Genomic DNA, 25,692 nt, shown 5'->3' with positions numbered 1-25,692 from the left:
AATATCAGTTTCACTGTTTGTACCTCTTGCTTATTTTGATTATTAATTTATCTGGAACCTAAAGCAGGAGTTTTGATTTGCTTTTGTGTAAAATAAAGCTGTTGAACTGTTACAACATAGAGCAGCTTTTGCCTTAAATAGAAACGATGATAACTGATTGGTGTCACTGTAAACAGATATAAAATATTGTGCATTTTTAAAGACAGTATAAACACAATTTGCTCTTACCATGTTCTTTTAAATTCAGCATTTGATTTGTCCTTTTTGCTGCTCACATATGGGCAGACATCATATCTCTTTGACTATAAACTGTTCAGTTTGAAAACAAATATTCTTCATTTATTGCAATTATTTTAAAAAGTCATTAAAATTATGTTGAATTCACTGTAAAAATGTATACACATAGCCATCTAAGAGGTCGGGTATATTCAGTTGCAGGATGTGCAGACATCTAAGCGTATACTTATGCATTCATACTGTGAATTAAGTCCAAAAAAAAACGCCTGCTGCAGTCACAGCAAGTTTTCAGGTGTCTGCAGAGAGCCTCAAAAAGCATTTTTGATGACAAGATTTATGTTCTATTGGACTCTCAAGCACTGATCTGAAATGTTTTCAGTCTCTTTTTACTCTTAACAGCTTTAGGCCCTTGCTATTGAACTATTATTTAAAGAATTCACAAATATGTATCAAATTATATATCAATTAGTGTGATACACTAAGGTTCTATGAAATTAAAAAAACTAAAAGCACTGATGTAACAACCAATATTAAAATGCACAGTACATATATAGAGGAAATGCACTGCGGCTGTGTTTTGTTTGCCATTTGTTCTGCTTTTTAAAGAAATGTATTTGCTACACATGACATGTTACATCCATGACTTCAACATTCTGCATTTAAGTTTCCTAAAGAATGAACTCTGTCAATTCTGAGCACTGATGAGCTTCTTCCCACTGGAATTCTTTAGGCTAAAGTGTCAGCTCAACATATAATGTAATCATAAATGCATAATCTAATAAGCAGATATCTCCTAAATTTGCAAAGCGAATCCTCCTAGGGGATTTTTCTTTTTTTTTTTCAATTCTTATAATAAATGTTTTTTTTCTTTCTCTCTGGCAAGTGTCCAATAATGGGTCTATTGTTAGCATGTTTAATACACCAAACAAAACATGGGACCATAAATCTTTCCATAACGGTTTGAAACTGGAAAGAACTGTGGCAAACTGAACACTGAAAGATTAAGATAAACTTGGCTTTTGGGGAATAAATAGTTTGAAAAATGAGGAGTATAGTATATCACATAGTTAAGAAAAAAAAATATATGTATATATTCATACTGAATATTATGTTAGAATTAATGAAAATGTTGCTCTTTTTAAGTCATACTCAGTGTACAATATAAAGAACCTGAGTATATATGCAAGATACTCATATCCTGCTCAAATAAATAATTTGTTGAACATATAAAGAAACCTTAAATGCCTATTATTTTTTCAGTGAGGCTCAGTGAGAGAGAGGAAATTTGTTCAGTGCCACCAAGGACCGTAACTACTCCACTGCTGGTCTATAAACTCGCTATTCATATTCTTGTTTGGTTAAAGTGGAACCAATTAACCTTGAATTTATTGAAGAAAACTTGCTCCCTATCCTCTCTGTAAATACATTTAGAAGCTCCAGAGCTGCAGATATCTGCCTGAATGGCTTCACTTGGTCCGTTGTGTAAAACACCTTAAACCAAAACAGCTTTTATTGCTAAATTCAGGAAAACCACAACCAAATAATTTGAGATTTGCTGAATGTTCTAAGAAAGCTACCAGATCATGATTACTTCAGAAAAACATCATCATGTCTAGTGTTTAAATGCAATGTCTTTAAATTCTTGAATGCTTAAACACTTAGTATTCTGCTGATGCATTTTATTGCAGCTTACCTTGTTCGTTTTTACCTCCTAATCTCATGAAAGACATTCAGTGGAAAACTGTGCAAGTTACTTTTGTTTTCTCTGTCCCTTTTAAATAAATTAAAGGCTTAACACTCCCTCATGCAATGCATATCACCCTCCACCTTTCATGCTGGACTTCTAACAATAAGATCATCTTATGTTGAGAAATGACAAAGTTATTGTCACATAGGTCTAATCATAAAAACACATTATATGCAATTTCAAGCAAAAGTGTACCTGTTGGGGATTACTTTCAGATTTTATCTCACTAAATTTCAGCTCAATGTCTCAATTTTTTTTCTGAGGTCAAATTGCTGTAACAGCCATCTTGACCCAAGCTGACTCCAAAAATTAATTGGTTAAAGATGTATATTCAGTGGTTGCTTCCTGAGAATTTTATTCATATCCGTCCAGTCGATCATGAGCTATTTTGCTAACAGACACACAAGCATACACCAACTAAAGAAAACACTACCTAATTCTCTGATAAAAAAGCAAGGACTGATTTAACAAAAATACAGTAGGTCTATATAGTGTCAATTAAAAAAAATAAAATAAAAATGTTGGATTGTGTTTTTCTTCTTTCTGCCATTCTGCATTTTTATGTATTAAAAGCAGTTAAGTTTTTTTTTTTTGTTTTTTTTTCTACAAAGAAACGTGTCTAACAACTCTTTTTTTTCAGACCTAACACCACTGACATCAGCATTCATGCATATAAAAAAGAAGCTTTTCTCAGTTGGCCTTCAGGAGCTCTCCATGGTGCTGAAAATCCTCACAGAGCACCTGAGGCCTGTGGCCGCCATGCTTAATGGATCTTGCCAAAACGCTGAGATGGAGCACAACTGCTGTGTGACACCGTGGCCAATGGATTCCACAACCTAGATGAGCACTGCTGATTGAATTACACTGTCTGAATATATGACCTAATCCCTGCCGCTCCCCTGGTGAACATTGTAACAGCACACACATTTCAGAACGGACCGCAAATTATCCCGAAACATCCAAAGAGAGAATCCTGACTGACAGCACAGAACACATTATATTGATAGCTGTAGATTGTGCTGTCATGCATGAAGGACTTAATTGTGCACATTACACTTTTTACCTTAACAGGCAGAGTCCAGTAATTAATAACAACATTTAGTAATTTACACACTCTAAAATTGGTTGTATTTTACAAATTTACCTCAACAGAGTTATACTATGTGAGCTTTTATCTACCTAAATCATTCAAATAAAGTTATTTTTTGAGTATGGTGAACCACACACAGAAAGAACAGTTCTGCAAGATTCTGATTTGTTAACTTGGAGCCACCTCAGCTTGAGTGTCTCCCCTAGGGGCTCTTTGACATGTGGGCAGGAAGGAAAAAGTGTCAGCATTGTTATTATTGTGTAAACAATAGTGCCAATAATTATAATGGAGACACATTTCTGTAACAACAGCATCATCCTATTTCCACTGTACCACAGTAAAACTAATATTGCAGAGCAAAAGCACGCAGACTCATCCACAATTCTGTACATAATTCATTCAGCTTTAAAAATAAAGAATGGAAATGTGTTAATAGACATTATATTTATGCTCACGTATTATGTAAGGCAGGCTAATAGGATAGGACTGAAAACATCTGGAACTGAAGCTTTAAAAAAGCCTAACAGATGTCGACTACAAATGTGAGATGCATGAATTTTTAAAAAAAAGATAGAATAATAATAGCACACACTGACTGAAAAGAACAACTACATCAATTAGTTTTAATCCAAACATACACTAAGAATCTATATGCACGGGTGACATTACACAAATTAATCTGCATAATTTCTCAACATTTACAGACACCTCAAGCATTCAAAATGTCTAATACTCATATCCCTAGCATTACTTGAAGGAATGCATATTGTCTACCATGTCAGAGTATTAAACAAAGATTGCCTTATGATGAGAAATGACGAAGCTAAAGTTATTTTGGTCAAATCTTGTAAATGATGTTACTGTATACACAATTTCATATTGTCTCTTTTTGAGGATGACTCTCAGCTAATACCACTTTTTTTTTTTAAATATCAGTATATTTGACTAAGTTCAAACTACTTCTGTGTTGGCTAAACTTGATTAGCTGTGGCAGCCATCTTGAATGGGGTTGATTCCAAATGTTGATTGGTTGTAGTTGTGCATTCAATGATGACTGTCTGTGAGTTTCATTCAAATCTGCTCAGTGGTTCATGAGATATTTTGCTAACAGACAAACAACATTGTCTCCAATAGTTAATGGCAAAGTTTTATGATTAGATCTTGTGTGATCATTTAGCACTCAGAGTATGTGTTGTAGATGACTTTCAGCTACTACCACGCCAAATTTTAGTTGAATTTCTGTAAAAAAATGACTGAGTTACAGCCATTTTGTGGTTGCTGAAATACACACACAAATATGGAAAGAAATGTAGCTGCCCTTTCAGCTTCAAAAGCTGGCAATAAAGATGTGCCACTACCTTTTAAAAACATCATTCAAAATGCTTTGCAGGTAGACAGCAATGCAACCTTATACTTGGCTATTATTCAGTTAAAATATGATAATAGGCTTCCAGAGAGCAGCTTTGCACTTCTATATTATCATCAATCTTTAATGAATGTACATCTATGAACCCACGCTCTCTGTGCATCCTTCGTACATGATGTCTACACGTGTATTCAACTCAGGCATCATTTTACAAGCTCATGCCACTCTGAAATTGGTCTCCCTTGCTTTGTTTATGTCTAGATCTCTTTCACAGCATCCAGAACTATGCCAGGTAGCAGAGGAAACCCGAGTCGAACCAGACCTTCTGGGATTTCACTTTTGCGAGCATCAAACAAGGTTGTAATTGACAGCTGGGCTATTCATTCTGCACAACCGCTTTGGAAAATGCCAGTAGAAGTCAGAGGTAAACTCATTGTTGCTGTAGCTTGCTTGCTCTCTTTGACTGAATAAGGTTCAGCTTGTAAGCTGCTCTTTGTTGTCATTCAGACTTCCATTTTTTTCTTTCAGTAATGCTCAATTATACTTGTATATAGCACTTGCTTTAACAAAGGCTCACTGACTGGAGTACTGCCACATGAAGTGCAGTACTGGCATTGTAGCATGCCAGCCATGGGGTCAAGGGAAACCTGAGCTTGCTTTTAGCCCGCCAGGAGAATGACAATTAGCATATTAGCCTGGCCCCCCTCTGAGGTTAATTGAGACTGGTTGCTGGGGGCCATAGTTGTGTTGGTGGTGACAAGTAATCTCAACACTTTCAAACCCCTCTCTGAGGATGAAAGTTCTGTTTCTGTGTGCTCACCCACAGGTTCGGAGTCGCAGAGTGAGATATGATGTCTAAACAGGAAACAGAAACAATGCCTGCTGGGATCAGTGAAGGTCACTGCCGTGTCCTCTACACAGTCGCCGTGTCTCTCAGTGTGTAAAGAGCTCAAAGCGTCAATTAGAACATTAACTGTGTTTTGATGTCTGCGTAGCAGTGCTGATTTCTAAAGGATGGAGGGCGGGTGGGCTTGGGGAGCTGGAAGAAAGCTGAGGGGGAGACTGGGAGAGGGCTGGCTCTGCCTGATTATCAGCAGCACCACAAAATCTGAGAGCAGTGTGTGTCTGTGTGTGCGTGTGTGTGTGTGTGTGTGTGTGTGTGTGTGTGTGTGTGTGTGTGTGTGTGTGTGTGTGTGTGTCTGTGTTATACTGCGTGGCTGCTTTGAGTCCATGCCACAGCATGAGAAGTTAGGGCATCTATAGTGAAATAATCTTAAAGGGAAAAGTCCTAATAAACTAACTAAATGACATAAAATGAACAATTTGATCTTAAAAATAAGTAAGATTCTCAAATAAAAACCTGCAGAGTGAGTTCGGACTGAGTGATGCTGTGCAACACAATCAGACAACAAGCATTCTTAAAACCCCATCTCTACCCCAGCCTGCGCTCGGTGGCATTTTAAAAATTTTTTGTTGTTGTTGTTGAAAATGCACAAACAAAAACTGGGACTATAAATGCAGAGAGGTATAATGAGCATGAGGATCAGATGTGCCGATTATAAATCCAGGCCAGGTGTGACAAAAAAGAGACAAAAAGCAAGACTGAGAATAGAACACACTAGTTACTGTGTGCTATCTCCTCTCTGCAGACTTAATGCCACCTCAGCAAAGTGAATTTCAACAAGTGGGTATTTAAGTAAATGGTTTCACACTTGCAATTTGACAAGGCAAGGATCACATATTTCCAATGATGGGAATGTCATTCTAACACTCATCCCCCATGTGGAGTCAGGTATACAGTCGCCCTCCCTAAGCCTTTAACCTCTGAATACTTCTTTGGGTATGGAAGTTCTTTTAATAGTTCGGTAACAGGCTGAAGAAGATGTGACAGCACGACAGCAGGGGAGAACAGTTTGGGTACAGCAGGGGTGGCGATCATGCCCAACAGTATGCATAGTGAGGCTTAATATATGGCCTCTCCTTGGCTGTGGGTTAACATACATCATCACGGCACTACAGTTGTCCCGAGATGGCCATCAAATTAGACCCAGAAATTAAGGGATTACGGGATGAAAAGAGGATCTACACTGAACAATAACTTATGAGTCACACATTCCCCATAAGAGAAGAGAAAGTCAATCAGTGTTGCTGAATATAACAAGTCTGGAAAAGCTTTGATTATATATACTGTTTGATGCTAAACATAAACGTCTATTTTTCCATCAAAGGAACTACCACACTTCTTTTTATTCTAGCCATTTTTGTGTTTTGTTGTTGTTTTTTTTAGGTCAAATGGCTGTGGTGACCGTCTTGAATCGGTTAATCAGTTGTAGCTGTACATCCACTGATTACTTTCTGAGTATTTCATTAAAAGTCCTTCGCTGGTTCATGAGACATTTTGGTAACAGACAAATGCATGCAGGCGCCAGCAACAACATTCATGTATGCCTTCAATTTTCTGCAGTGGGCAATAATAAAATAAAAAGGATTATATTGTTACACGCAAAATGGTTATTAATCCTAATCAACTGGAATCCAGAATCTGACATTCTGAAGACTACATAAATTATCAGCAATTAGTTGCCGTGCTTCACCTAATAAAAAAGGGGGTACAGGGGGTGCTTCAGTGGTCTTGCTTTACCCTGGAACAGCTGTGAGACACACTTAAGCTCTCAAGTGCAACAACACATGAAACTCAACCACTGGCCACAATTACAAAGCAGTCTATCAATAAATATTTCTTACAGTACATCAAAACAATATATATATAACAGCAGTAATAGCTATAGCAATATGCTTGTTGTATCAGCTTTTCATGTTTTTAACTACCCCAGAGTTCATAAACTAGTGTGGGACTGAATCGAGCGAGTTGGACCAAGTTAGGCTGGGGTTAGTGAGCGCGACAGCTGATGGAGGGGTGTGAGCTGCTCTGGCCAAAAGCAGCTGGTCCGTTGCCAAGCATAAGGGAATATACAAGCTCACAACATTTCCTCTCCTCAGGCACCTCCACGATCCCTTTCACTTCCAGGCATACCTTGTTTACTGTGCCACGCGTTTTAGTTTTTTTGTTGCTCCATAGACGACCACAAACATAGCTAAAAACACTGAGGTGGGTTTGATTAATTCCACTGCAATGTAAGACGAGCCTCGGAGCATAAAAATCAATAACAATCTTTCATCATGGAAAATGGCCAGTGATAATTTAAAGTTTACCAAGGCCGCTGTATTCTGTTCTATCTATCTATCTATCTATCTATCTATCTATCTATCTATCTATCTATCTATCTATAACACATGCTAGGCCTATAACAATTACTAGCATTTTCATTTTTTTCAGAGGGTAAGTCATTATAAATGACAGCTTTAGATCCAAGCTGAGCCAAAGGCAGAATTTTACCTATGCAGAGGCCAAAAATGTGTTTGCACATTACTCCATATTTCATAAATCAATTCAAAACAACAGGTGGATATGATGTAGGTTTTAATTTGTCTTTCAGAGAGCAAACACGAATTATCCAAGTCACCCAGATCAGATTTACACAAGGAAGCAAAAGTCAAGCAGAGCAACAAACACGGCTCCATCAGTCCTCCTGTGCTGTTTGGACAGAAAAAAAAGGTACATATCTGACAGCTGTTAGATCTAAAGTGCACAAAAAACACTTCAAGTCGCTCTCAAGGTGCTCAGTTAAGTAAGATCAGGAGGGGGCGTACTTTTTTTTACTCAGGCTTTATTTGCTACTAAAGACAGTGTCAATCAGGGCTCAGGTTGAATTGAATGGCAGCCCACTCTGACTTGTGCAGCAGATTTGTGTTGTTGGTTCAAATGTAGCTGACATTAAGCCACATCAGCTGCTTTGAGGACAGAATCCTCTCCATCCTCTTTGTAACTGGGGACAGTGGCATGTTGCTGCATCACAAATCTACTCGCAGCCCTTGCTCTGATGGCTGCACAACTGCAGAGGGTTCTTGTCTTATTTAAAGACAAACTAACAGCAGTGGATACAACTAGCTGCTGGCAAGAGTGGCAACGATTGAACAAAGAGGTCAAAAGAGATGGATAAAGTTGGAAAAACCCATCACCTGTGGCTTGAGGTGGAGTTCAAAAAACAACAGCGAAACTAAAAGAATGTGTAGATAGTCTGGTCAAGTTTAAAATGATGTTCTGTCAAATAATTGTCAATAGTTAGTACCTTATCAGCTGTGATAAGGTACTTCTCCTCTGAAGTCATGGAGAATGAAGTATGAAGAAAAAGGCAGAAGTTTTAGTCCAGCCTATGACTAGCCAAATGAGGACTCGTTATAGATTGTTTTTTTAGGCTTATAAAACACCTACTTCTGAAAAACACCATACTATGTGATAGAATGCTACATCAGCTAATATAGATATAATAATAGATGAAGTTTTTAACAGAACCCCTGGCCATCTTTACATCTGAGACTCAGCCTCCCAAAGATGTCCTCTTACTGATCTGTTGCCACTCACCACTTAAAAAAAATGACCTGACTATCCCTTCAAAAAATATCCAGTTTCAGAAAATTATAAAAAATTTAAAAAAAAAAAAAATCGCAACAATGCATGATGATCTGTAAAACTATAAATATTTTTTTTTGGTTTTAAAAAAGTATTTTAAGCTCCAAAAAAAATTTATGAATTTTGGAATGTTTAAAAACAAAAATGACCAAGCTTCTTGTTCACCAGCCTTACAACATGGATTCCTTCCCTTCAGCAGAGTGCTTGCACTTAAACTTCTTTCAGTCATCAATATGTATTACAATTGTCTTGAGTGAGGCTTTCCCCGAGTTGGAAACTCCTTATTTAAAAAAGTGTGAAGTCTTAAGCTGCACATTACAAATTGAAATATTGTAGCTCACCCAGGCAACCTGAGGACGGCTGCCTGCTGGGGAATAGGAGTGTCTCAAATTACAAGTGTGGTTGATATGTGGTTTTAAAATGCTGCGTGAGTGTTCTGAAACAACTAGCTGCTAAATGATGCCATAAACATGGCCATTACGAGCACAGAGTTAGAAAATCTGTATATATGTGTTTGATTAATTGTTATTTTATGCTCTTTCTATTTATTTGCACCAGTCTTGTTTTATATAGGTAAAGAGAAAATATGATTAACCCGAATTTCTTTAGTGTCTGACTTACCCCTTCAAATTTTAGCTGTTCTTATTGTCTTTACAATAAATATAAAAAAAGATTCAACTTTAAGTTTCATATTGACCACTTTTAAGCAGTCTTGATTTCTAAAGAAATCTAAAAAGAAAAACACTTTCATTTTGCACCAACCTCTTCTCTGTCTGTATGAATGTTTGACCATGCACCTGTAACCCTGACAGGGAGGAATGTCATTAAATTGTCATTGGCCGAGCACAGGGGGACATTGAAACCTTCCTTCATCTTCACACCCATCATTTCCCCGCATGTCATTTCCTTGCCTGTGATTTCTGGTTTCCCAGTAATGCCACAGAAAGCCGACCACAGCTCCACACTAACTACGCATCTTGTGTCTGACACTTGCCAACGTATCTGGCTGTACCAGCCAGCTGAACACGGATCCTGTTTCCTTGTCTTAATACTCCTAACAAGGCTTTTTCCTCTGCAGCCAAGTGTCAAACCTTCCAAAGTCACCTAACAGGATGACTCTGCCTTTCACAAGAAGCAACACAAACACAGAAAACTCGCAGCTTTCATTTTCACCGTTTCTTCTCATTTCCAAGAGATGAGACGCAACCAGATACCCACCAGCAGACACAAGATGGATACCTAATTATATCTGCATGACTTCTTTTCATCACTTTCTTAGTGAGATTGGGAAGAGTATGAAGGGTGACATATGGTTTGTTGCCATTTCTTATGCTGGAGTCTATATGAGTGTAAGAACGTGACAGGAGATGGGCAACCGTGTAATGGCAGAAACAGCAAACAGGAAAGAAATTCTTCACTGTAAATGAAAGCTGTTTGTATGACAGTTTCCTAAACACACTGTGCTTTTCAGAGGCTGGACTGAAGATTTACATGTGAAAAAGAAAGGACAATTTTGTCTTTTACATATTGCTTTTACCTTTTTTATGTTCAGCATAGGTTGAGTCACGCTTTTGCAAAAACAAAAAAGCAACAACTGATACATGTTGAAGAGTTTTGTGTATATATATATATATATATACATACACAAAACTCTTCAACATGTATCTATCTATATATATATATATATATATATAGTATATTAAGGAATGGCTAAGATACTGAATATCAAGTTTTCACAAGTTATTAGTAGAGAAAGATGATTAATCAGCCGAAATTGGCCACTTTTTAAAAATTAGAAATCAGTTACCAAGTAGGAAAACGAAGATGCGGCAGCAGCTGCTACAACCAGCGTACTGTAGCCCACATTTTAGTATTTTTAAGTGAGAACGCTCCTCTATATATTATTTTTCAATGTACAAGTTCTAATGGTTGATGAATAAACGTTTATTTAAAGATTTGTTAAGTGAAGTAATTAAAGTTATACTTTGGTAAATGAAAAATATTTATTGACCAAAAACTTTTAAAAGATGGTGTTGTACATTGGCCATCAGCTGCCGGAATTTCTAAGAATTCGGATTGGAGATAGAAAATCTCATATCAGTCAACCTTTAGTCATTTTTTTATTTTTATTTTACAATCTAAAGAAATAAATAATATTTGGTTCCTTCGGGACAATGATTTAATATTCTATGTATTTTCTGCAGGCAATTTGAAGTGTGGAGGTTAAACCTAAACCTTTATATTTCACATTAAGTACTGACAAAGTCTCAAATACTCTTTTCCATGAGCAGACATTGGATCTTTTTGCCCCCTCACACAGTATGTCATTTCTTCAGTTTGTTTAGTAATCTGATTTTGTAGGTTGTTGCAAAAATTATTCAGTTCCTGAATAGTTTGCAAATATCCAAAGACTGTGTGCAAAAAGCCCCAATCCTATTCAAACCCTGGTTTTAAACGAACGTATTCAACTTTGCATTTGAAACGATCTAATCAAATGTTCAAAATCTAATATTTTTAATGCAAAACCTTCTTTTCCAAATAGAAAATCCTCACCCTTCTTATTTTAACAGAGTGACATGATAGGGTTGAAACAGGAAACTGCTTTGAATCATAATTTTGGAACAGTAGGCGAGAATGATAAAGACGAGCTGAAATGCATCTAAAAACACTCTGCATGAATAAACAAAGATGATTTTTTTTTTCTTTAAATATTGCAGCTTTGTCTCCAATCAGTCATAATATAAAAGCAAGCAGAAAAGACTGAAGGCCACAAAAAGGACAGAAAAGCACCAGGAGGGACACTGAGCTGGATGCAGCCGTATTGAGGACGATGAAATTGACTCATTTATCATTTAATACCAGACAGATTTAGACAAAATATCATTACTGTTATTTATATATATATATTTATATATATATTTTTTTTTTTACAAATCTTTTCATTCCAAACATTAATAAACCACTATGAGCAATATCACCTTTCAGCTGCCCCTCTATCCATGCAGGGGACCACTCGCACTACACACAAGTGTGTGAGTCATATATGAACCCAATGTGATTCAGCTATGATTCATCCAGCAAAGCAAAAAGGCAGTCACCCTCATTATCTTATATTTGTCCTGCACACAGGTTCACTACTCCACCAAGACGTTAAATGTTCACCAATCCAGCCATCTTAGAGGATAAATACTGAAGAGAGGAATTAAAAAAAATAACAGGGGTGGTGGTGGTGGTGGGGGGGGGATTTGGACTGAGGCGTGGTGTCAAAAGAGTGGATTTAATTAGGGCTCATCAGGTGGAAGGAGGAGGATCAAATGTTTGGTTACATCTGAAATGTTTACTGTCATCCTAGAAGTTTGGAGCTGATGTGGCAGGTGGATAGTGTGTCGAAGCCAGATAAAATGAAGGAATCCCTCTCCTCTTTTTCCACCCATATCCTTCATGCAACACCACCCCCTCCCCTTCAATCCAGAGAGGAAGTAAACAGCCTAAAGGCAAATAGCAATCATGGTGTGTTTTCCTTTTCTTTTTCTTTTTTTTTTTTTTTGTATATACATAAGCGCTGCAAATGGGCAGTTTTTTTCACAGCTGTATACAAATGGGGAGGAAAATAAAAAAAGAATAAAAATGTTAAATTTGATTTAATTGCGAAAAGAAGACGCTGGAGAATCAGTGGTTATTTATGTGAAGATGCAAAATAATAATAATAATAAAATACTAAATGATGTTCGCAGAGTCACAGGCATACCTTGTTTTTAATGTTGCAGTGGCAGCAAACAGTCCACAGATATTTGAGGGTCCTCCACAGGAGGATGATGAAGAGACCCCCGAAGAACGTCACCATGGAGGAGGCGAGGAATGCCCACCACATGCGCTGTCCATTATCGTCGCACGGCACCTCGGATGAGAACGGGATGACAACGTCTTCCATCTTGGATATTAGGATCGAGGAGTCCGGGTTGATGTTGCTGTTGATTCCGCTTGTCCTCATAGAGCCGTCGCTGCCATGGGGGACCGTGCCATCCGCCTCGGCTAGCATTTAGGAGCCTTGGAGAGCCTGTGCCAGCGTCCCCAGCCCCACTCACCAGCCATATTGCTTAAAAAAAAAAAAGAAAGAAAAAAAAAAAAAAAAAAAAAAAAAAACCCTCTTTGCTGTAGATTCTGATTAGCAACCCACCAGATGGAGTGTCAGAACAGAAGCCTATGAATTGTTTATTTGGAACAGCGGCGCACGCAGACCTGACCAAAAACAGGGGCTCAGTCAGTCAGACGGTCCTTCGGTGGCACTTCTTCATTTAAATCCGCAACAACAACAACAACAAAAATTACGATTCTGAGGCGCTTGTCATTCTGAAGGGGGGCTTCTCTGCCTCCTTTCACGCCACCTATGCCATGACAGAGACACGGCTCTGCAGCCGCCGCGGCTGCCCGAGGGGAGAGATTTCGGATCTAGCACAACAACAGCACGGGGGAACTCGTTGCGGCGCGTCAAAAATAGATGAATAAATAAAAAATAAATAAAAGGCGACCCCCCCGGTTCTCTTTCTCTATCCGTCTTCCATTCAGGAGAGGGTTGGCGGGGGGGTGAAGCCAGTCGATGAGCAGGTTCTACTTTCTCCGAGTCCACTGTTTGCCACAAGGCGAGGACAAGCGGGCGAGCATGTATCTCGAGCTGTTGCAGAAGAGCCCCTACGTGACAGTCAAGGGGTTTCGGTGGCTGTCAGCTCTGCGTAAAAGCGCTGGCGCTCGGCTGGATGTCGCTGCCTCCATTCGGTCCCCTGCAGCCCTCCACCCTCCCCTTTCCACTCCTTTTGGCACGAAGCGGCCAGCTGAGAGAGAGAGAGAGAGAGAGAGAGAGAGAGAGAGAGAGAGAGAGAGAGAGAGAGAGAGAAAGAGAGAGACAGAGAGACAGAGAGACAGAGGGAGGGAGAGCCTGTCAGATCCGCTCCAGAGGAGAGCTGGAAGGCGGCGGCGGTGGGGGGGTGAGATTTACAGGTAGGAGGGTGGAGCTGAGCGCTAATAATAAAGATGGACAGAGGGCAGCAAGACCGCGCGACGGTCGGGGCCGGGGGTTTATTCCAAGACTGGTCCCCGCTGCTTGGCTGTGGGAAGAGAGAGAGAGAGAGAGAGAGAGAGAGAGAGAGGTGGGCTTTGCGCCTTTGCGTCTCCACTGCGCGCCTGTGACGCACGTCGCAAAGACGTATCGATCAGTCATAAATTTAAGCGTTACAGCTCGCTATGTAAACACCAGTTGATGACTATCTATCATGGCGGTAGGGGTGGTGGTGTGTGTGTGGGGGGGGGGGATACGCCGCCAGCATGGAGATATCATTGTGCTGAATTCTCATCAGGCATAGTGCTTCTCTTTTTCAATCACCGAGACACTGGCTTTTCACCCATGGACGATGGGGAGGATGTTTTCGTTTTGAAAAATGAGCGCGCGCGCACACACACACACACAGACTCAGAGAGGGAATGAATGGATGTCCTTCCTGGTCAATTAGTGTAATATGTCTACGATTTTAGCTCTAATATTAGGCCAAACCCAGCTGTAGATTGGTGATGATGGTGAGGCATGACTAGCTGTAGTTTATGGCTGCACACTGGAAAGCCTCAAGCAGCCAGTTAGGAGAAAAGATATGGGAAAACAGCTGCCACTGGGGTCTTAAATAGCCACTGACCCCCCCCAACCAGACCAAGCAGGTGCATGATCAGCCAGCTGTGTTATCAGGTTATAACTTTGCCATTAACTATTAGTCAACTTGGGCTGTTTGTGAGCAAAGTATCTCATGAACCACAGCATGGATTTTAATGAAACTCTCAGAAAGTAAAAATTTGATTGGTATCTACAGCTGATTAACTTTTAGAGCCAACCCCATTCAACATGGCTGCCACAGCTTAGCAACTTCAGGGAACACAAAAAAGGTGATAACTCAGATTGACAAATACTGAGCTAAAATTTGGCTGTGGCAGCTGAGAGTCACCCTGAGCACATTCTTCGAGCATGATCACATCTTACAAGATCTCACAATATTGCATGAGATTGTGCATATCATTGTCAAGGTTTGCCCAAAACAGCTATAACTTCACTGGTTTCAGTTCAAATCTTTGGCGTGGAAGGCTGCGGGCTAGGCCTTTAATTGTTTCAGGCATTCTGTGCAATTAGAAAAAGTAAGAACTATCAACGTGCGTTTCTTTTAGAGATAAGTAAACAACACGAGGTGTGGAGCTGTGACATTTAACCACACAGATCATGTGCAAAAGTAAACACACCTAAGCATGACATGTGTCATATCGTAGCAATTTATTAGCCTGGAAATATTAGCGCTTCAATAAAAATAGCAGCTGTAACTAGTGGCAGACTTTAAACTTGGGGGATGGGGCCTTGCTGGAAAACACACAAGATGAGCCAATTTTTAAATTATAGCATCTCAGACTTGTATGTGTAAGCATTTTGAGTGCTCGTAAAGTAAAAGCTGGAAAAAAAAATTGCTGTCAGTTAGCGTGCAAGAATATGAGGTTTGGAGCAACAAGTTGTTTGGTTTCACAGAGTGTGATTTATGCCCCGGTGTTACAGGAGTAGCCTGCCACTAAAACAGCATCTGATCAGCAAGTGTTAAAGGCAGCCGGATTAACTGTGGGGACAGGCCAGGCTCTGGGGCCGTCCTCCTGCTGGTAAAAGAATGAACTGCCCTCTTTAGCTTCTAACATTTGGTTTTATTTATGTACAAAAAAAAAGGGGGGGGGGGGTACAAGCAAAAATAAAAACACTTGGCAAAAATTATTAAAATCCTAGCTTTCCTTGAAGAAATGCATATCACCCACTGCCTTTCACGTGAGAATTTCAGAATAAAATCATCCGATGTTGAGAAACGTTATAGCCATTTTGGTTAAACCTTTCAACAGATCACCACCTCTCGAGTGATCTGTTGGCGATTGAAGTATGTGCTGGGAATGAATCTCAGCTATTACCAGACCAAGATTTAGCTCAATATCTAAAAGTTTCACAGAGAAAGAGACATTTTTTGCGTTTGCTTACGTTGATTACTTGTGAAGGGCATCTTGAGTTGGGTAGACTACAAAAGTTATTCAGTTTTAGATGTGCATCCAGTTTAAACTTTTGGAGTTTTTCATTCAAATCTGTCCAAAGCTTTATGAGAGTTTAGTTAATGGTACAGACAAACACACACATATGACAAAACTATTATCACATTTGCCCTCAGCAATGGGTGATCAAATCAACCACCACATCTCTAAGGTAAAGCAGCATGTTTTCTCTAGTAATCACCATCTTATAAATTTAGAGAACAAATTGGAAGATGTCATGTTTCCCAGCTCCAAGTTTGATCTTATCAAACATTTTCTATATGAAATATTTTTTAACAATGCTCTGCTTGTAGCTCTAGTGGACAAGTTTTGATTTTAAGTCAAATTAATCACTGTAGGAAGAGTCAAATTAGGTAACATCTTTGAAACAAAATATTTTTACATGGAATCATTTTTGCTTTGTTAGAAAACCATATTTGACTTCTTAGCGCTTGTTCATTTAGTTGTATTGATTACTGGTGAACGATCTAATGTTAATTTTTACATGTCTGAAATAAAGACATTGATTGATTGATTGATTGATTGATTGATAGATAGATAGATAGTTTCATCCTCTCGGTTACGGCCCAACTACAGGAGAGGAGAATCATGGTGTCCGTGCACAAACCAGGAGCCCAGATGAGTGGTTCCTGCAGAACTGAAGCCAACAGAAGAGCAGTCAGGTGGTAATCCTGCAGGACATTTGAAGATGCTAGCGTTAACACAGTTCACAACCAGAGGACAGACGGATACATAAATCCGTTCCATCAAGCTGAACGATGAGAAAGAGGAGAAACATGCCTCTCCACTCCAACAAAGTGATCTGACACGAGCTGAGAAAGGCTTCAGCTTCCTAGAGAGGACTACAAAGATCCTCCTGTGTCAGACTTGAGACTCCTCAAGTTCAGTTGAGCTGTCAGCAGCTGTCTTGAAACACACACTCCAGCTGAAAGGTTTGAGACACGACTTCTTTCCACAGCAGACTGGGGAGGGAGGATCAGAGGACAGAAGGAACTGAGGCACAGCGAGGTAGAACAGAAGATCAGATTTAGCGTGTAATTAGTGACTGAGATATTGTGCAAACCCTCTCCTGAAAAGATTAAGCATCCTCCAAAAAAAAAAAAAAATGTTCGTACCCTTGCACAGCTACAAGGCCTAAGTGGCAAACCATTTTAGGCACTGCATGGTGGGTATTTGGAGACACTGGATGCTTTCTTTCTTGCCCCATTGAACTTGACAGGCAGCTGGTGGGTCATCATTCAGTGGGACATTATTGGCCCAGAAGATCAGGTGACTCCAGAAGAGGTGCTCAGAGGAATTCAACTCGAGCTAAAGGCACTTAATCAACCGGCCAGAGCTGGCATCGCTCCAGGCTGTTCAACTGGGTGGAAAACAACTTATAGAATATGGTTATAGACAGCATACAGTGCTGTCTAAAACCTGTTTATACTCCTTGAACTTTTTCATGTAACAACCCAAAGTAGATAATAACTTGTGAAGTGGGAGGCAAATGATACACGTTTGTTTAAAAAAAAAACAGCACATTTTCAAATGATTGATTGAAGATGGTAAAATCTTGGGGTATTGTTTCATAACCCTGATTTAAACTTCTCAACTTCCTAATTCATATTGTGGTGTGCTTCTTTGGTCTTCATGATGCTGTTTGATCACTAATGTTCTGTAACAAACCTTTGGGGCCTTCACAGAACAGCTGGATTTATACTGAGAATAAATTACACACTCATGGTTAGTCGAAAATCCCAGCCAAACAAATTGTCACATTACAACCATAACTTCAAAGTTATTTATTCATTTGTGTGCGTGTTTTAACTTTTCTTATGTTCTGTTCTCATAAGCACAATGAGTCGTTCCACTGCTAAGCCGATGAAAGTTGACATGCTTTTTAATCCAGAGGACTCCACGTCAGTCACAGCCATCTTAAACGGCACTCGGGTCAAGTCTGATTGTGTTAAATGAGTTATACGGATAAATTTGATGTCATTTTAGCAAACACGTGAAATGAAAATGCTAGTTAGGGATTTCACCTCGGTACTTTATCTGTAGCAAAACAAAAACAACAACAGCAAAAAAACAAAACCTACAACAAAAAAAAATCAAATTTAAAATGAAACATCAGCCTATCTTGCCTTCTATTTGCTTCTGTGATAGCAGACACCCATTAGATCAATGAGAAAATGAGATTGAAAGATTGTTTTCGATTATATCCAATCTCAATTCCATATCAACTAAAGAGTCATTCTCCTAAATGAGAAGTTTTATCTTTTATCAGATAAACTAAAAATTTTCTTTATAAGAAAGGTCATATAAAACTACTCAATGCTTAGTGTCTAAAATAGATGTTAAATTTAAAGGAATTCAAAAAATTAGTTTATAAGCAATTGTGCATTCTTGTGGCAGGGCATCAAACTGCAACAATTTATTGCTGTAAGAGAGAAAAATGTCCTCGGCTGTTGTTTTTTACATTTAGAGAGAAAGAGAGAGAAAGAAAAAAAATCATCTTTAGCTCTCTTTCAGATTCAGGCAGATATTGTCACACTGCCTTATCTCATCTCATCTCAGTAATTGATGGCGTTTCATCAGCCACCTTTTCCCCTTTATTTTCTGTCATCTCCAGTGATGGATTGACTTCTGTCCTTTAACACTTCTCAAGAACAAAATCCCATTTTGGTACAACTGAACACTTGCTCTTAACTGTCATTCACAAGAGCCTGTAAGAAAATATCTGTTCAGCTACTCTGATTCAAAGTACTTTTAAGTGGTTCTTGACGCAATAACCATGGTGACGCGGGAAGAGAAAGTCGAACGGAAGCTTTTTTTAAAGTTGTTGGGAGGGGGAAACAAAGATGCAGACTGGGTCCATGTTGTGATACAGAAAAATGAGTTTTATTCTCATGTTAATGTCTCAACATACAAATCACATTCTTTTTATTTATTTTTTAAACAAAACAAAAGTTCAATCAGTACCTGGCATCTAGACTTCTTAAGGACCCTTTGTCTAAACTTACAATTTCATGTTGCATCCCGCTCTAGCATAGTCTTACACTAACTACTCAGAAAAATAGTAACATTAGTTTGATTCTGCTTATTCTTTTAGCCCAATAGTCAAACTTGTGGACAATTTTTTTTTTATTCGAAAAAATGTGCAAGAATATATCCCTTTTTAAAAACTCATATGAGAAGTGATTCTTTTTTTTGTTGTCGTCGTTGTCCAAATTCAAAATAAAAGGCCATCAATGAAATGTAAGGAACTGATGTGACACATAAAAACATGAATTACCTACAGTAGAAATTATAGTACCTATTGGTAGTATGCTGGAAACCTAGGAACAAATATATGTTTTAAGGTTTACAGATAAACAAGTGCAAAATAGGAATAAAAAGGATAAAGTTGTTTTAGTGGATTTTGGCACAATAAGATATAGGGTATAGCTTTAAGGAAGATTGTTTTTTGCCTTCTGAATTATATATATATATATATATATATATATATATATATATATATATATATATATATATATATATATATATATATAAAAGAACAAAACGCTGAAAAGTCACAAACATTTAAACGGATCAGAGGAAAATTCTTAAAGGTATTACCCTGCAAATTTTGCTTCATAGTGTGTTTTAATGAATACATCAATAAGTGACTGACAACCACCAACATAAAACTAAATATAAAAACTAAAACATGCTAATACCTGTTAAGACATGACTCGACTGCCAGACGTTCCAAGGTATATGACCTAGTAAAAATACATGTAATATATAGTCATATATATGTTTTTTTTTTTTTTTTTTACAGATTTATCTACATACTATATATAGTACACTCTACATTGTTAAATATATGTTGAAGAAATAGAATGATAGTTACACAGTGGTCTGTCTTAGCCCGGAGTGCATTCTGAGGAGTTAACCCGTTGGCCGCCGCTTCGGCCTACCTTCAGAACCTCACTTTTGTTGCACGCTCTAAGCTGTACTGTTCTCAGATCAGCCCCCAAATCATCCACACTGACTGAAGGTGGACTAAAGCTCAAAAAATTCTCAGAACTCTGATTAAACGATCTAGGGCTGATTTCAGATCAGGCTTCTTTTTTTTTTTTTTTTTTTTGCAAAGGCACTTCTGAAAGGCCTATAAACTGTCCACACATCCAGCTACTACAGAGACGATGCATAGAGCAAACATTAGTGACTGGTGGCAGGCGGCTTCATTAAGTCCACAGCTACATACTTGAAGAGGTTTGATGCTTTTTGCACTTCTGTGGTGAAACATCGCAAAAAGAAACGTGATGTCTGATCCTGATCTGGGCGTTTCTATAGCATTGCATCCATGCTAACAACCATGATCCAACTCAGCTTAAATTGTCATTACAATTCTGAACAACAGTCTCAAAGTTCTCACACGCACACACATACATATATAAAAAGAAAAAGTATACAATTAGTTGTCAGTCTTCATCAAATGAATGCATAATTGTAGGGAAAGCACAAATATTTGGTAGATGGGGGTTCGGGGGGGGGTTGAACTTCATAAAGGGGGGGTGAACACACATTCAAGCAAACACTGAACACCAATATTCAGACTTATCGTGTGACTGTAAACGGACGCTTACAATGCAGCATTACAAATACACCACCAGAAATCCTCAGGGAAGACTGACTGAACTTACAACGTTAATATCCAACGCTACCAACCTGCTCCAGAGTACATGGGAAATAAAGGAAATCAATTATAAATCAGAACAAAAGACAAAATTAAAAAAAAAAAATATATATATATATCAATAATTTACACAGCTAGCTCAATGTAGTGTACCTATCTGTATAGTGTGAAAGAGTTAATTAGTGTTGGGGGGGAATGGAGATGAGAGCCAGAGCTTGCTGTAGTGGCAGCCGGTCTCCTCTAGGGGCAGCCAAGTGGAGTCCACAGGACTTTACTTTGTTCCTGATCAACTATAGTGATGATCTGAGTGCAAATATATTGGAGGGTACCGCCTTGGACAATACCTGCAAAGAAAGAAATGACTCGTTGAAAGCCGAGACGCCGTAGAAAGATAAAATGTGTGTGAGTTGTAAGAAAGAATTGGATTGCAAACGAACCTGTGAAAAATTTGCTGTATTCCTGCTCTATCTTTTGGGCACTTTCAAATTGCTCCTTGGAATGTTTTTGAGAAACTTTGTCCCGCAGATAAATAGGGTCCTTCTGCTCCCTGTGAACAAAACAACATCTTTATTCAGTCTGAAACACCAGTGGCCCACTGCAGCACCTTTTTTTTCTATTTTATTATCTTCTTTTAAGCTTTTATTCACTCAGAGATTGTAAAACACAACTCAAATGTATCCGCTTAACTCAGGTCCTCATTATGTTCCTGAAACCATTATTTATACATGTTTGTTGGAGATGCTTTGAAGAATTTGTGATTACAAAAAACTCGTTGTTACTTACTTTATCTGCTTGGCATTTTTGTAGCGGATGAAGACGACAATAGGATAAATGTGAACGCTGTGGAGCCTCTCAATGGCATGCGGGGCAATGTCAAGCAAACAGTGACAGCCCTGCGTCCAAAACAATCACAAGATAAAAATAGATTCGCTATTTTCAGACCTTTAACCGCTGAGGTTATAAATAGAATTCTTGTTCTTCATTCAGTGTTATCTGAGACTGAAAAGCAGCAATCGTGATGACTCTTCTTGGGCAAACGTGGAGATTAAAGTCAAGAGAAAAGCCACTCCCTGATAAAATCTGACGAGACAAAGGGAACTGATGAATACCTTATCTGTTATTTCTTTTATCGAAGCTACGGTGGTCACATCGAAATGTCCACTCCTGCGCTTGTAGTCAATAAAGAGGCAATCTTTGACACCTCGCTCGATGGCTTGCTGGGAGGCCTTCATCACCTCTGCAGAAAGAGCGCAAAAGTGAAAAATGCTTGTCATTGATATATATATATATATATATATATATATATATATATATATATATATATATATATATATATATATATATATATATATAAAGATTGTGAAGTAAACAAATATCATCCTAATTAAATCATTCTTACTTCAGATTCAAAATCTTTTCAGAAATCCTACTTTTGTTTATAGACGCCCTTGAGACAAACTCACCCAGCACACATCTGCAGAACTTCCCAGGAGATTCTTTAACCAGCATTTCCTTCACCGGGTCAGAGAGAGGCCCGAGTACGAGTACCGGTCGAGGAGAGGTGCACTCCACCTTCTGGACCCGCTGATATGCCAGGCTCACACAATCTAACAGAAAGAATGACACAGGTTAGATTTGATGCTTTACGCCAATTCTACCCATAAGATCAACATCCTCCTTCTTACCATCAAAGAAGGGGATGGAGTCGGTGCTAATGGTGTCCAGAGCCACCATCTCTTTACTGTCTTTGGAGCTGCTGCGTTTGTGTTTCTGTTTCCTCCTGAAAAAGGATCTGCGGGCTGCTGCGGAGAGAGTCTTACTGGAATCTTCCTTCATTTCTGTCACACTGTGTCTGCGATAAAACTCTTGGTCCATCCTATGTCACACAGAGACGACAAACACGTTTAATATCAGGAGAGCCACACAGAGAAGCCCGTGTGTGGATCAGCGTGTTGAGGATCTGAAGGTCAAAATAGTCTTTAGTCATTGTCTTCAGAAAATAATGACAGAAAGACTTCACACTTTCAGTACAATGTATATGTAGGAGTCAAACTTATCATAGAATATGGCCTAGAAGGTTTTTATTACCGTCCTCGAGCTCATGCATGTGTGTAACTGTGCACAATATTTTCCACCCACATGTACTTGCTGGGGATCTGCCCTCTCTGGATCTGCTGTGCGTTCTCATCTAGCTGCCATGCCATCCAGGTCCCAAAGCTGCCCTTTGGTAGAGACTCGTCCACGTAAAGGATGTCATCCTTTTTGAAACTGAGGTCGCCCTCAGCCTCCCCCACCCTGTCGTAAAGTGCTCTGTTGGGAGGGAGAGACAAAGATAGATGGGAGGTTTTTAAGAGAAGGGCAGCACACAGTGGAAAGTTGACAAAAAAAAACAAGAAAGGAAGTGAGGTTTTGGTCAAAGTATGTTTTCTTTTTTTCTTGCTAGAGCCTTGTACGTTATTCCCAAGTGGCCTATCTGTGACATCCAGGCTGGCTGAGTGCATTAACTGCAGATGACACCACAAACATGTCTGCCTATATGACAAGTGACTGTAGCAGCTGCAGCAACACACCCCGTCACACTCCCAACAATAAAACCCAACTATTTTAGAGCCTCATTTTCCCTTCACATACAATGTAGTTCCAATGACCTGGAAAAACACAGAACAAAAAGGGATTAGATAACCTAAATTTGTGGCGTGATTAGCATCACTGCAGTCACGCAGTGGATCTGGGACATAATTGGTTGGATGAGAAGGAGCCCAGCTTGTCCATAGGGCTCTCTTGTGATGAGCCTATATATAGTATGATAGAGAGATGAAGCTGCCGTGGAAAAACTCAGGTCTTTTTACAGCAATTTATCAGAAAAAGTTGAAAGAGCGACTTCTGTTTTACTGGTAACGACGTATGTTTACATACCTAATATAAAAGCCATCTCCGGGAACGTCTTTGATCACGCTGAAGTCATCGGGCCGATGCTGCACCTTTAAAGTGACCGTCTCCGCAGGCTTCAGCATCTCAACGTACACCTCTTCTGCTGTCTTATTCTTCATATTCACCGAGTTGTACTGAAAGACGAGGAAATAAAGAAAAAGGGAAAAACATTGCAAATTGGAAATAAACTCAGGAGAAGAGCTGATGAAGGTTCACACTCTGCAGCAATAACTTCACCTGACTGCGAAGGCTCTGCAAGTAAATAACTACATTTCCTCCAAGCTTTCAGCGCTATTAAAGTGTCGCAGTATTGATTTGTACCATGTATGAGGAGAGGAAAACAAACAGGAAGATTGAAGGACACGCAGAAGCTGTGCAGTCTGATGACGGAGCTGCCTGGCATTTCAGACAGAAGACTCTTTGAGGCAGAAAGCTAAAGCGCGAACATGTCGGGGAATGTCTATCATGAATTTGTGGTGTTCTAGAAAAATTACAAGCGTGAAGGGAGACTGAAGAGATCAATAAGACATAATGACATGAAGGAAAATGCCAGCACCCTCTGCTAGTATTAAAGTTAAAGTAGCGGCAGAAACCAAAGCTTCTTAAGAGTGAGAAGAATGAAAACCTCAAACTAACTTCAAAAAGTGGAATTACACTCGCATATCTTCACTGTTTAGGAAAAACTATGTTAAAAAATGTTTAATGAACTACCCAACTCTCCACCAGAGAAAATAAAAACACTAAATTATAAATAAAAACTGTAATTATGTTATCAAAAAAGCAGCATACTCTGTTGGTTTGTTGCATTTTGTTTTCACTTTAATGAAATTAAAATGTCAAAAATAAATGATCAAAGGAAATAAGCTGCATTTATGTGTGCCCGCTCTAGCATTTGAAATTAAGTGCGTGCGGGTTTTGCACACCTCCAGGATGAGGTCCCCAGGAAGCAGCCCATCAGGGCCTCTGGCAGGACTGTCTTCATCCAGACTCTCTATGTAAACACCCTGCAGGTTGCCCCCGCAGAGCATGACTCCCACTTCCACGCCGGGCCGTCGCACCGTCACAAGCCGAGGCTCTCCCACCTTCCTGCTGCCCTCTGATGGCATTCTGGAGGGAAAAAAATCTCAGTTACTTTTAGTGGTTATGTCAAGAATGAAGGATTTTTCTTACATTTATTGCTAAGGAGAGCTCATTTTACTGTTTCATTACTTGTTGAGTACATCTTTACCTGATGAAATTGTGAGGGCTAGTAGTTGGCGTGGTCTGCTTGGACGAAGGAGTGAGTGTGCCTTCGTCCTGCTCGCTGAGCGTATCGATGGCAGAGTGATTGTCAGGAGTAGCAGCGCCGCTTCCCTGCGAAGTCGACTGAGCGCTGACCGGCTCAAGGCGAGAACTGCAAGACACACCGGTGACGTTTACAAATGATGTTTAATGCATTGTCTCAAAATGGTTAATTCAATTATTTAATGTAAAAAAAAAAACAATATAGTTGGTATAAATAAAAACAACAATTCATAAGCCTTAAAAACTGTTAGAAAACTGCAAGTTAAAAAGTTTTCCTTGATATTGTTGCCCACAACTGATCAAATAAAAGAAAAATAATTACATAAAAATACATTTTTAGTCTTAAAATTATACAAGAGTTGATTTAGGATCGAGCAATAGGGTTGAGAATAAAAACACGCATACAGGTAAATCTTTTTTCAAAGCAGCACATTACCTGGAGCGAGAGTGGTTACCCAGCTGGTACATGTGTGGGTTGTACTGAGCCATGATGGTGATGGTGTCGCACTGCTGACCGATGATGAGACGAGCTTGCTGCTCTGTAGCATTCCGCAAGTTAATACCGTTGTACTGATAAAAGAAGAAATGTGTGATTAGGGGGAGAATTTGTGGAGATAAAATGTTAATCGAAGAAGTGGGAGACTGAAGCACAGCACGTGCCCAGTCTGTGAAAAGCTTTAAGTGATTAGGAACACAAAAAAGAAGACTCTGAGAGCTGACAGGAAGTTAGATT

The 25,692-nt window shown here is 39.1% G+C and overlaps 2 protein-coding genes across 31 annotated transcripts in view; both read right to left on the bottom strand.

The window, feature by feature from the left end:
* kcnma1a (potassium large conductance calcium-activated channel, subfamily M, alpha member 1a) overlaps positions 1-13,790 on the bottom strand; it is a 135,000-nt gene extending 121,210 nt beyond the window's left edge. For 9 of the 27 annotated variants that reach the window (XM_037973476.1, XM_037973483.1, XM_037973479.1 and 6 more), the window contains exon 1: positions 12,720-13,789. In XM_037973476.1, the coding sequence (XP_037829404.1) occupies positions 12,720-13,010 (291 nt within the window). In that variant the 5' untranslated portion in view covers positions 13,011-13,789. Of the gene's footprint in view, positions 1-12,719 lie in introns of all 27 variants that reach the window. The other 18 variants (XM_037973469.1, XM_037973472.1, XM_037973473.1 and 15 more) reach the window with 4 other exon arrangements.
* Positions 13,791-19,840: 6,050 nt separating this feature from the next.
* dlg5a (discs, large homolog 5a (Drosophila)) overlaps positions 19,841-25,692 on the bottom strand; it is a 34,522-nt gene continuing 28,670 nt past the window's right edge. For all 4 annotated transcript variants that reach the window (XM_017430771.3, XM_037973498.1, XM_037973499.1 and 1 more), the window contains exons 23-33: positions 25,396-25,529; positions 24,904-25,068; positions 24,599-24,782; positions 23,661-23,809; positions 22,884-23,054; positions 22,430-22,620; positions 22,208-22,351; positions 21,854-21,981; positions 21,528-21,637; positions 21,182-21,291; positions 19,841-21,088 (exon numbers count right to left, since the gene is read on the bottom strand). In XM_017430771.3, the coding sequence (XP_017286260.1) occupies positions 20,985-21,088; positions 21,182-21,291; positions 21,528-21,637; positions 21,854-21,981; positions 22,208-22,351; positions 22,430-22,620; positions 22,884-23,054; positions 23,661-23,809; positions 24,599-24,782; positions 24,904-25,068; positions 25,396-25,529 (1,590 nt within the window). In that variant the 3' untranslated portion in view covers positions 19,841-20,984. The remainder of the gene's footprint in view (positions 21,089-21,181; positions 21,292-21,527; positions 21,638-21,853; positions 21,982-22,207; positions 22,352-22,429; positions 22,621-22,883; positions 23,055-23,660; positions 23,810-24,598; positions 24,783-24,903; positions 25,069-25,395; positions 25,530-25,692) is intronic.

Source organism: Kryptolebias marmoratus, linkage group LG22 (assembly GCF_001649575.2).
Source record: "Kryptolebias marmoratus isolate JLee-2015 linkage group LG22, ASM164957v2, whole genome shotgun sequence".
Lineage (NCBI taxonomy): Eukaryota > Metazoa > Chordata > Actinopteri > Cyprinodontiformes > Rivulidae > Kryptolebias > Kryptolebias marmoratus.
The sequence above is the reverse complement of the archived record's forward strand: the minus strand, read 5'-3'. Positions and strand labels throughout refer to the sequence as shown.